This window comes from Lithobates pipiens, unplaced genomic scaffold (assembly GCF_037356315.1).
Source record: "Lithobates pipiens isolate NorthernLeopardFrog02 unplaced genomic scaffold, aLitPip1_a1.2 Scaffold_3, whole genome shotgun sequence".
Taxonomy (NCBI): domain Eukaryota; kingdom Metazoa; phylum Chordata; class Amphibia; order Anura; family Ranidae; genus Lithobates; species Lithobates pipiens.
Window position 1 is genome coordinate 248,405,928 of NW_027507790.1, and position 13,056 is coordinate 248,418,983.

Here is a 13,056-nt window from a genome sequence, read left to right on the forward strand (position 1 = left end):
CCTCGGCTGGGAGTATAAGGCCTGTAATAAGCCAAGGAAGCGAGCCCCAAATCCCCACCTGTCAAAGAGCTGGAAGATGTACTGCCATGAGACCGAGTCGAAAGCCTTTTGAATATCTAAGGAAAGGAGGAAGCCAGATTGTCCGGATCCCCCTTCCCAATTAGACTGCAAAATGGAGATAATATCGATCGCCCTCCGAATTTGATCAGGTCCCTGTCTGCCGGGAATAAAACCAACTTGATCCTTGTGGACATAGCGTCCAATAAAGGAGGCTAACCTATTGGCCATAACTTTCGTAAGAATTTTGAGATCATTATTAATAAGGGAAATCGGTCTGTAGTTGCTGACATCTTCCAAGTTCTTGCCAGGTTTGGGGATGACCGTGATATACGCCGTGTTAAGGTGGGGATCCAGGGGGTCTCCATTAGCTTTATGGTTACCGAGATTGGCCAGGTGGGGAGCTAGTGTGTTGGCAAAGGCTTTATAGTAAGGGATCGAAAGGCCGTCGGGACCAGGGGCGGAGCTTTTTTTAAGAGTCTTGATGACTTCCAGTATCTCCTCTGTCTGGAAGGGGGCTTCCATAACTTGTTTGTGAACGTCCGATAAGGCCGGGATGGGCAGACCCTCCAAAAACTTTGGGAGGAGGTTATCTTTGGGGGGTGGGGAGCTACTGTAGAGAGAGGTGTAGAATTTCTGAAAGGCATTCAGAACTGTGACCGGATTAGACGTGGGCGGGAGTCCCGCGCTTCTGATCCGAGGGAGGGTGCTCAGCTTGGTTCTAGGGGAGAGTCTATTGGCCAGGAGAGTGCCTATTTTATCCGCCTGTGAGTAAAATTTGTGGCCAGCCCACCTAACTGATTTTTCAGCTTTCGTGGTGAGGACGAGATTTAGTTCTAAGCGAGTCCTGTCTAGTATGGCCGTGGGGGTACGGAGGGGGTCCTTTTTGTGAAGAGCTCTGAGTTTAGAGTATTCCTCTTCTAGCTTCAGGATGGTTGATTGCCTTTCCCGTTTTATTTGAGAACCCAATTGCATGAATTTTCCCCTAATGTAAGCTTTGTGCGCCGCCCACAGGGTCTCGGGGGAGACATCAGGAGTCGCATTAATAGAAAAATATTCCTTCAATGCTTTGTCGAGATCTATAACTCGTGATGGCTCCGAAAGGAGGGATTCATTTAACCTCCAATGCCTAGGATGTCTCCCACTCGAGCCCCCCAGGGCCGTCACAATTACAAGTGAGTGATCTGAGATCACTGTGTCAGTGATGGAGGCTTTGAGCATCCTGGGAAGGAGCGAGGAGGGGACAAGTATGTGGTCTATGCGTGCATATGATTGGTGAGGCGCTGAGAAGTGAGTGTAGTCCCTCTTTGTGGGGTTTAATTCCCGCCAGACATCGGATAGCCCATGAGCGTGTAGCAATTTGGCAATCCGTAAGCTTGCCTTTGTGGGCCTGGTTAAGCGGGGACGTGAGGGGGAGGATTTATCAAGTCCTTGATCGAAGGCGACGTTAGAGTCTCCTCCGACAATAACCGTCCCCTCTAAAAGAGGTGCTAAGGTACGTAGCATGGATTCGAAGAATTTGGCCTGACCCGTGTTCGGGGCATAGTAGGAGACCAAGGAGTAAAGTTGGTCCCCCACAGTGCCCTTTACAAGTAAAAATCTGCCCTCCGGATCCGCTTTTTCAAAACTCTTATTGAATTTGCATGTTTTGGCCATCAAAATGGCCACCCCCTTGGTCTTGGATTCCGCGTTGGCTAAGAAGAACTGAGGGAAATGGGCATGTAGGTACTTGGGACTATACCGGATAGGAAAGTGGGTTTCCTGAAGCAGAATTATATCTAGTTTCAGGGATTTGTAGTAATCGAGGGCTTTTCTCCGTTTGATGGGGGAATTAAGACCCTGAATGTTGTGGGAGGCTATCTTAAGCCTAGCAGCCTGTGGATCAGCCATGGAGCAGAGGGGGAGCCCAGCATCTGAAAGCGACCTCACTTACCCAATCTATAGCTGGGTTCTTGGTAAGGGCATTGAGATCGGTGGCCCGAGGATGTCTCCCAGGATACCATGTCGACTGGGTTGGCTTAGCCCAACCTGAGGAGAAAAAAAATAGTGTCATGCAAACATTCAACGGGGGAAGCTTACCATCAAGGGGGAAGAGAAGGGGAGAAAGGGCAAGGAAAGAAAGGGTTCCTGAGAAGAGAAAGAGGAGATCAGGGCAGGAGACACCCCCCGAAATCCCAAGCAAACACAATGAAGACAACCGACCCATAAGGTCAGGAGTCCCGACCCTCAGACGCCTGGGAAAGGCCGAGGGAGGGAGAGTTACACATGTGGTCCCTCGCGGAACTGGGGACCCCTAGTCGGGTAACTACCCGAACTGTGAAAACAACTTTAAATAGCAATAACATAAAAGCAGCAATATACATAAAAAGGAACTTTTCTTTTGAGGCACGGCTAAACATAATGCCTAGAAGACACTGGGGCTAAGAAATGAACGCTGTTCTTAAGGCATAAGGAAGGATGGTACATCCAGGGGGGGTGCTGAGGAATGCAGCCCCCTGGGAAATCCTCAAAGCAACCTTAGGGCCCATTTCGAGGGTATGTAAACAAAAACAAAACAAAAAAAAAAAAAAAAAAAAAAAATATATGCGGGGTTACGGGCAGTCCAGTAGATGGACAAAGTACTGCATAGCGTCCCGGATTATTGGAGGCAATGGGGATGAGGGTAGAACAAGGGTAGCACAAGTCCTAGGCAAGGGGAGGGCAAAAAGGGTTGGAGGGCCAAACTTTCCAAGTTTGGGGAGCAGTCCTCCGGCCCTCTCCAGGACCTCGGACGGTCAGTCACAAAATGGAGAGATTGATAATGGGACTGAAAGTTGCTCAGGTGGGTGCATTATCCTTGACCTTCTTGGCTCTTCCGGAGGTCCATAACGGGGATTGTGGGCTGTTAGGAGTGGGTCGTTTGTTAGATCCCTGGCTAGGGTTAGAAGTGTCCATGTCAGCTTCTTGAGAGATGATTTTCAGCTTGGTGAGGAGCTTTTCCCCCTCGGGAAAAGTGGAGAAGGCAAAAGACTTCCCTTTGTCCGTGAACCTGACCGCAAAAGGGAATGCCCATTTGTATTTTATGTCTTTGTGGGACATTGCAAGCAAGAGGGGTTTTAGAGCTCTTCGTCTCTGTATCGTGGAGGGGGAGAGGTCCGCAAAGATCTGAACCTGGTGTCCCTGGTAATTGACGTGTTGCAGGGATCTGGCCCTCTTCATGAATTCTTCTTTCACCGAGAAGTGATGTGGCTTGGCCAGAACATCTCGCGGGGTGCCATCCTTCCTAGGGGGGCCGAGGGTTCTATGGACCCGGTCAAGTTCAAGCTTGGTAGCTGGGATGTCTGGGATTAGCTGTTGAATGAGGTCTTGCACCGCCCTGGACACATCAGTTATTGATTCTGGAAGCCCGCGAATTCTGACGTTATATCTGCGTGACCTATTTTCGAGGTCATCTATACGGGCCATGGCTATGTCCAATTGCTCCTGTACTGAGTAGATGTGTCTGGAGTTTTGGATGGATCTGGCTATGGTATCCTCCATTTTATGTTCGATCGTTTCGATCCGGGAGCCTAGGTTAATAAAATCAGCTTTCAATTCCCCCGTGATTTGCAAGGCAGTTTGGGAGAGGCCCCTCTCTAATAATTCAGAGAATTTGCCAAACAGGGCATCCATGTGGGAGACTGGGTCTGTATGAGCAGCCTCGTGGGGGGCCATGGCGGTCTGGGTAACTCTGTAGGTCCCCGCTGGGGAGGGAGAGAACTCCTGGATGGTGCGTTCCAGCAGAGAGACCGTGGAGGCCGGGGACGGTGTGGCTTCCTTGGGGAGACCCCTGGGGTTGCCTGGGGTGGCGTGGAGAGGAGGAAAGTCTGTATCTGACCTGAAATCCACTGTGCCTGCGGATCTGTGATCCTGAGACAGGAGCTGTGCTGCGGTGGCCATCTTGGATTTCTCCCTCACGTCCAATGAAGCGAACAGCGGGCCGAGATTGCGTTTAGCCAGTCCACCGGTCATTCAGAAATGTGCCCCAACACTTCGGGATTCCGCCCCTATAACTCGGGAAGCGGAAGGGTAGCCGTGCCGTGCGGTAGGGGTTCCGTTGTTCCGCGAGGCAGCGGAGCTTTAGATGATCGCGGCCATCTTGGAAGCCTCGCGCATGCGCAGCCCCAGTATGCATTTTCTTTGCGACCACGCAGGGACTGGGGGTGCTTTAAAAAAAGTTTTTTTTTTTTTTCTTTTTATATATTTTTTGATTTTTTTCCCTTTAAAATCTCTTTTATTGCTGTCAGAAGGAATGTAAACATAAGTAAGTAATAAGTGGCGACAGGTACTCTTTATGGAGGGACCAGGGGTTGAAGAGACCCCAAATCCCTTCTTTGCACTTAAAAGTATTCAGATTGCCAAAACCAGCATTTCTGAATACTGTCATTTTTTTTAAATCTGCGCCATTGGCAGCCGAGTAAACCGAAAGCGACGTTGCTTCCGGGATTTCACATTCAGAGACCCGATTAAAGCCGAATCCAGCGTTGTACGAGTCTCAGCCTAGGCGGCGGACACCCCGAATGGTGGTTTGGGTCTCCCGGTGGGACAGGAGGCCTGGGAAGAGCGGCAGAAGGGGGCGTCCCCTCCCACTTCTTTAGGATAACACCCGAGCGGCTTTCAGTCGCATCGGTTATCACTAAAAAGCCAACCGGTGGCTCTAAAAAAATAAAACGGTACCGAGGAGATGCCTAAAGCTGCAAGCTGAGAACGCATACCTCCATACGGTTGGCGTGAAGGGGTTAATAGGAGTGACTTTTTTTTTTATAATCAGCTAATGCACTTGCAGTGTTCTAGCGAGGAAAGTTAGAAGTGATGCTCCCTTTGGGAGCATCTTACCAAAATTGACATTGAAGTACAGCGGTGGGGGATGGTTTTGAAGCACCTGATTAGACCCATAGGCTCTAAAAGGCGTCAAAAAAGGTGACCTGCGTGCACCATGCTGGGCGCTTGCAGGTCACTGAGCTGCGTTAGAAAAGCGAATTAATATTTTGCTTTCCTAACACCAAACTGCCTCTCTGCCAATCGGGTGCTTGGATCTGTTACCCATCCCCCGATTGGCTGAAACGAAAGCCGATGTGAGTGGACGCCTGGCGTCCAATCATAGCAGAGGATGGGTGGAGAGGACGGGAGAAGACAGGTAAGTGCAAACAGCAGGCGGCACACTGGCAGCATTTGATGGGGCACAGCGAGGCTGCAATCGATGGGGCACAGCGAGGCTGCAATCGATGGGGCACAGCGAGGCTGCAATCGATGGGGCACAGCGAGGCTGCAATCGATGGGGCACAGCGAGGCTGCAATCGATGGGGCACAGCGAGGCTGCAATCGATGGGGCACAGCGAGGCTCCAATCGATGGGGCACAGCGAGGCTCCAATCGATGGGGCACAGCGAGGCTCCAATCGATGTTTTTTTTTCTGAATTTTTCAGTTTGTTTGCGCCCCCCAAAATTTTTTGAATACCAGCCGCCACTGCTCAGGGTACAGATTAACAACTTGTAAGAGTTACTTTCTCCGGATAATTAATCACCATGTTCTCCATACACTCACCTTTACATCGGTCTCCGGCCAGTTCTCTAAAATGGATCGGATATGCCCTTTGTCGAAGATAGAAATGTACAAACCCCTGCAAAGCAAACAGAGTTTTGTCATTAGAGCAAAGACAAACATAAGTAGGATTTTTTTTTTAGAAAAGGGACCCTGGGGAAAGCAAACTTGTTGGGCCTCTTGCACAGGGAATGCCTAAAAACTCCATGGTTATAGGCATTCAAGGTGGATGGGGCAGAGCTATTGTATTCTGATAGAACACATTGATCAGCATTGCTGGCTATATCCGGCAGTGCTGATTGAGCAGCATTTAGCCAACAGGCTGGGTGTACAGAAGTCAATCGGTAGGTGCATGGATCAACATACAGCTGGTCCCTGCTGAACTGCCCAAATTTTGATCCATGTATGGTCGGCTTAACCACTTGCCGATCAGCCGCTGCAGCTATACTGGGGCAGGTTGGCTCGGCTGCGCAAATCGGTGTAGGTGTACGTTGGGCTCGTACGCGGCTTGCTGTGGGCGCACGCACGCCGACTGGCCAGCCAGGGGGAGCCAGACATTGAGTCCGCCTGTACGCCCGCGATCGTTCCCCACAGAGACAGAACGGGGATCTGCCAAAGTAAACAAGGCAGATCTCCATTCTGTCAGGGGACGACACAAAGATCCTGTCTTTCTGCTATGCAGGAAGACGGGTCTGTTTTTTCCCAGGCAGCCCATCCCCCATACAGTTAGTAAACACACCCAAGGAACGCATTTAACCCTTTGATTGCCCCTGATGTTAACCGTTTCCCTGCCAGTGCCATTAGTACAATGTCAGCGCATACTTTTAGCACTGATCACTATATTAATGTCACTGGTTCCTCCTCCAAAAAAAAAAAAAAAAAAAAAAGTGTAAAAAATGTCAGTTAAGCCGCGTACACACGGGCGGACTGTATAGCCTACTTAGTTCGTCAGACAATCCGACGGACAGTCCGTCATACTTTCGAATGAACGGACTTGACCACACACGGATGCACAAACAGTCCGTCGAAAGCTTGCGCGATGACGTGTACAGCACGTACGACGGGACTAGAAATAGGAAGTCCAATACACAGCAATGCAACCTTTCGCCGTGTAAATCCTGAGCATGCGCCATTCTTAGTCCGTCCGTCCGTCCGTCACGAGCGGATTGTCCGCTGAAACCAAAGTATGACGGACAGTATTACGGAAATTCCGAAATACTTAGTCCGCCAGACTGCACGCTGAAAAAGTCCGCTGAAGCCCACACACGAGCGGACTGTCCGCTGAAATGTGTTTCGACGGACTAAGTTGGCCAGACAGTCCGCCCGTGTGTACGCGGCTTTAGGTGTCCTATCTGTCCGCCACAATGTCGCAGTCCCTCTAAAAATCACAGATCACCGCCATTACTAGTAAAAAATAAATAAATAAATAAAAGGATATCAATTTTATTTGGGTATAGTGTTGCATGACCATGCAATTGGCAGCTAAAGTAACGCAGTGTTGCATCGCAAAAAATGGCCTGGTCATTAAGGCGGTAAATCCTTCCAGGGCTGAAGTGAAGTGGTTAATATAATATTTCTAATACAGCATATCACAATTAGAATTTTTTTTTTTTTTAATAAATACTAACTTTGGTCTCCTGAAGATATGTCCATACTGCGAGCAGGCCAGGCCGACGGTGGGGGTGTAGACAATGGGCATCAACCTCTCAATGTCATCCTGTAATACTCTGTAGAAGAGCTTCTCGTTCCTCTCCTGAATCCCCATTACATAGATGTATCTGCAACAGACAAGCCAATGTAAGACTGCTGGCTTGCAGAGAAATAAAACCAAAGCTCCATGGAATTCAATTAGATGGTCTAACAAACAAAATAAATATGAAGGTATATACACAAGAGGAGAGGAAACAATGGCAGAAAATATACTTAGACTACCTAAAGATGCAGCCAATACAAAAAAAATCAAAAAAAAATAATCTGTAGGTACTTAGGCCTCTTGCACACTGCAGTGTGAAAAAGCTCAATACAGCTTTTTTTTTTTTTTTTTTTAACATGGAGATAAAATAAAGCCCATTAATTGTAATGTGCCTATGCACACAGGCACGTAAACAAGCACTGTGTATTCATCAGTAAAAAAATATATAATAATAATAATAATCATAAAAAAAAAAAAAAAATAGAAAAATTAGCATTTTGACGTCAGTAATTTACACCTCATGTGCGCAAGCGGCCATTAACGTATTGTAAACGTGAGAATACGTTTAAAACCCATACGTGCGCAAATACATTATTAAAAAAAAAAAAAGGCTGAAAAAATAGATGCTCAAACAGGAGTATCCGTGCAAGAAGCCTCAGAGGTGCTTCCTTATATCTTCAGCGGCCTCCCTACCTCTAAGGCCATTCTGAAAGGTAAATACTTTCTAAAAGGGGTGAAAATTTCCAGTCCCTTAAAACACAACTCCCAACTGTCCCTGATTTCGAGGGACTGTCCCCGATCTGGAGCAATGTCCCGCTGGCCCTCATTTTGGTCTGATCTCTATAGATGTATTTAAAATGCACTTTTTAGCCATCAAAAAGTGTTTTCCAGAGCTAAACCTTTCATCTGATTTCTAATTTTCTAAATTCCAAAATCCAATATAAAAGGAGTGGTCTTAAAAAAAAAAAAAAAAACACCACACACTTGTAGGTTTAACCAATCTTGTTTTTTTTACATTTCTCATTTAAGGGGGTGTGACAAGGAGGCGTGTCCTATGCCTGCATACATTTGCTGATAGGTGTCCCTCAATCCCATCTCAAAAAAGTTGGGAGGTATGCCTTAAAGCACATGTAACAAACACAAGGCCCATGGGCCAGGCCATTTCATCCTGAGCTTCTCCATGCAGCCGTGGAGAGGCTCAGCTCTGTGCAAGGTGACTGGTCTTGTCCCCGCCCCCTCCTGCCGTTTTCTGCAGGCAGCCTGCGGTGGGTGGAGTCTGCAAAGTCCCACCCACAGCGCTGCTCTCTCTGTTTGTGCAGGGTGAGTGGTCTCGTCTCCACCCCCTATTGTCATTTTCTGCAGGCAGCCTGTGGGTCCCACCCACAGCTCTGCTCTCTTTGTGCAGGGTGACTGCTCTTGTCTCCGCCCCCTCCTGTCATTTTCTACAGGCAGCCTGTGGAGGGTGGGGCCTGCAAAGTCCCACCCACAGCTCTGCTCTCTCTCTCTCTTTGTGCAGGGTGACTGGTCTTGTCTCCACCCCCTACTGTCATTTGCTGCACGCAGCCTGTGGTGGGTAGAGCCTGCAAAGTCCCATCCACAGCTCTGCTCTCGCTCTTTGTGCAGGGTGACTGCTCTCGTCTCCGCCCCCTCCTGTCATTTTCTGCAGGCAGCCTATGGTGGGTGGGGCCTGCAAAGTCCCTCCCACAGCTCTGCTCTCGCTCTTTGTGCAGGGTGACTGCTCTTGTCTCCGCCCCCTCCTGTCATTTTCTGCAGGCAGCCTATGGTGGGTGGGGCCTGCAAAGTCCCTCCCACAGCTCTGCTCTCTGCACAGGACTATGTACAGCACAGTGATGATCTCACTGCTACATTTAACAAGGTAATTATATATATATATATATATATATATATATATATATATATATATATATATATATATATATATATATATATATATATATATATATATATATATATTTTTTTTTTTTTTTTTAAGGAATTTTGAGCAAAGTGGATATATATCATTTTGTGGCGATGGAGGAATATATTTTAATGACCGTTTTTTTGTGCCTGGAGCTCGGCTTCAAGACCGTCTTGTAAAAGCAGACAGCGTGCAATCACTCTGAACACATTTGGATTGTTTTAAGGTTATTGATCTGCTTCAATTAGCACACAGCCTGACATAGAAATGTTCCCATTGGCCTCACAGCAAAAAAATGACAGTCAGTGGAATTGATTTTCTATTGGACCTCCATGTCCTACACAATCCTTCACTATTAACCCTTTGTTAAGCCCAAAGCAATTAACAGTTTTCATTACACCCCACTTAGCGGCCCCCCAAAATCCTCTGCACACCATAGCACCTACTTCTCCAGGGGGTCCTCCATCTTTCTCAGGTTTTTGTGGAATCTGGCCGCCTGGATGTCTTGGGTCTCAATCTTGGAGGGTAACAAACCTTGTAATCCAAGGATCTGCCTTTCCTGGAGAGTGAATGCCATTCCCTAAACACACACAAGAAGGTTAGTGGTTGGCTGGTTAGTTTCAACATATGAAAGTCATAAAAGGGAACTTACTGTATATATTTTATTGTACAAAAGAAAAAAAGGTTTGCTTTATTAGGTGCCTGTTTAGTCTTGTGAATGGGGTCAATTGTGATTAGCTGTGGGATCCCCAACTGGGGTTTCCTGCAATTATTTGCGGGCAGGAAGCCCCCACTGAAAGCAATGGGAGGCTGGCCGCTCCTGCAGCTCAATCACAGATATTCACATGTAACCGGTCATGCAGTGATTACCTGCGGATGATGGACCCTGGATGCAGACAGTCTACATTTAAGGCCAAACATTCACAGGTAATTGCTTCATGAGTGATGACATGCGATTGACCGAGAATAGCTGCGGGAACTGTCCGCCTCCCATTGTTTTCAATGGAGCTTCTTGCCTGCAGCCAGTCACAGGAAGCCCACACAATTGAAAGTCCTGCTACCTCAAAAAATCCTTGGTGATTAGCAGGATGAGATAGAGACACGTGCCCCAGATGGCTGCAGCACCAAGGCAATCAAAAGTCCAATAATTGTCCAAATAATCACAGGAAGCCCCCGTTGGGTCTCCCACAACTAATTGAAAATGGGCACATTTGCAAGCGTAAATGAGGCCTTTCCCTACTTTCCGGCGGCGGCTGGTGGTTTTTTGTTTGGGGGGGCGGCAAACAACCAACCCCCCCGCACCATGGCACCTCAAACCCCTCCCTACTTGCTGTCTGCTGGTCCACCGGCACCTACACCATCTAGGCAGTGGGCTCATTGGGCAGTGGCTGGGATCAAGGCATCGGCAGGCACATCGGGCAGAGATCAGGGCATCGGCAAGCAAATCGGGCAGCAGTTTCTGCATCTTCTCCTCCTTGCTTCCGCTGTGCGTCTCCTCCCCTCCTCCTAGGCGTCCAATAGGATCGCATGTCCTTTCAGCCAATCGGGTGACAGGTATCAGACTCTCTTCCCGATTGGCCGGGAGGAGAATCTGTGTTGCAACAGCAAATATTCATTCACTGCTGTACCACCTGTGTAATGCTCTGCGCCACAAGCCCAACCTATTTTGAAGCCTATTAGAGCCTCTGGCTCTAAATCAGATGCTAAAAAAAAAAAAAAAAAAAAAAAAAAAAGGGAAAGAAAACCACACCCACACACACACCCACACACACACACACACACACACACACACACACACACACACACACACACACACACAGCTGTAATTCATGTGCCCGGTGTCCTGAAAGGGGCCAGCTGCATGAATAGGGGGTAGCGGCTGAGGATCATAGATCATTAATTAGGATGTGGCTGCTGGCTGTGGATAGAGGGGGCACCACTAATGGATGGGACAACACTGTTACTTTCCCAACAGAAACAGTCACCTTATTTTTGTCCCCTGCCGATCCGTTTAGCCACTGGGAGGGAGCACAGGAAGCCCCGTGAAAGCTCTAGTCAGCTACTCTAGGTGGCTGGATGGAACAGTGGGGGAGTGAAAGAAAGAAGACTATGGGAGAAATTTACTAACACTGGGGCACAGAGTCTGGTGCAGTGTGCATAGTAACCAATCAGGTTCCAGGTTTAGTTGTCAAAAGCTTTAAGTGGTTGTACACCCTGTACAACCACTTTTACCTACAGCAGGGATATGCAATTAGCGGCCCTCCAGCTGTTGCAGAACTACAAATCCCATGAGGCATAGAAAGACTCTGACAGCCACAAGTATGGCACCCAGAGGCAGAGGCATGATGGGACTTGTAGTTTTGCAACAGCTGGAGGTCCGCTAATTGCAGATCCCTGACCTACAGGTAAGCCTATATTAAGGCTTGCCTATTAGAGCTATACGGTTCAGGCTAAAATGAGAATCTCAATTTTTTTGCTTAGAAGATAGATTCATGATTCTTTTGGCATTCATATTAAAACAAAAAAAAATAAAAAAATTGGGCTAACTTTACAATTTTTTTTTTTTTATTAATTGAAGTGTATTTTTTCCCAAAAAATTGCAAAGACCGCAGGGCAAATACAGTGTGACATAAAATATTGCAGCAATTTACATTTTATTCCCTAGGGTCTCTGCTAAAATATATACAAGGTTTGGGGGTTCCAAGTAATTTTATAGAAAACAATATTGGATTTTAACTTAAACAAGTGTCAGAAAAGATTTAGACTTTAAGTGGTTAAACTTCCTGCATTTACAGGTTGTTTAAAAACTTGGACTGCCTGGATTTTTTTTCTTTACACAGAAGTTTTCCTTTGATCTAAGAAGGAAGAGTTAGTTAGAATGTTTCATTTTAAAAACTTGGCAGACTGTCCAGATGTTTTCTTTTGACAGCTGAGTGAGCAGATAAGTCTCTCCACTTGTTATACCAAAGCATCAGAAAACTCTGCAATAGAGATCAGGGGGGGGGGGGTTGAATCGAGATCACGATTTTTTAACGAATAATTGTGCAGCTCCATTACCTGTAGGTGCTTGAAATATCTCCTAAACCTCCACGGTTTAGAAGATAATTACGGAAAAATATGAGCACCGATAACTACGGCGCATGCGTACTTTAGAAAGGGCACATCGTAGCCCATTATGCTTTACCTTTGCAGGGAAATAAAGGGGAAGTAAAACCCACCAGGGTTTACTTCCTCTTTAATGGAACAAGCTGAAGTTAGAAGCCGATTGGCTACCGTGCGCAGCTACACCAGATTCCGTGTGCACCAGTTTTAGTAAATCTCCTCCCATAGCATTGGTGGGGATGGAAAGCAAATGGGTAGACCCCTTGAAAAAGAATAGACCCGAGGACTGCATTCTTCTTTTGGCATAAGGTTGCAGACAAGCGAAAGCGGCCTTGATGCCCAAGCAGATGCAGGAAATCAATGCCTGTGCCGCTCACATTTTTGCCCTTTTAGCCAAGCTGCTAAGACCTCCATAGACAGTTCAAATTTTTCAAGCCATAGTTGGTGGTTTAAAAAAAAAAAAAAAAACGGAGCCGGTGTCTTGTTGAATACTGTCACCGTCGGATAGTGTCCGCCATGTACTGCGCTTGCACAGTACAGAGGACAAGGAGACGCCGAAGGTCTCCGAAGATGAATGGTGCACTGAGTCCAGGTTTAAGCCCCACCATCCAAGTGGACATTAGTTAGAATAAAGAAATGCCAAGCAAAGCGAGGTCATGCATGAAACGTGGCGAGCGAAGTGAGGCCGTGCTCGAAGCATGGCGAGCGAAACGAGGCCGCGAGGGGC

General features: G+C 47.4%; 1 protein-coding gene across 1 annotated transcript in view; it reads right to left on the minus strand.

Annotated features, from left to right (window-relative positions):
* ME2 (malic enzyme 2) overlaps window positions 1-13,056 on the minus strand; it is a gene marked incomplete in the record, with an annotated part of 93,461 nt that overhangs the window by 49,200 nt on the left and 31,205 nt on the right. Inside the window, 3 exon segments of the mRNA XM_077463004.1 lie at window positions 5,620-5,695; window positions 7,245-7,394; window positions 9,674-9,807. Coding sequence (XP_077319130.1) covers window positions 5,620-5,695; window positions 7,245-7,394; window positions 9,674-9,807 — 360 coding nt within the window.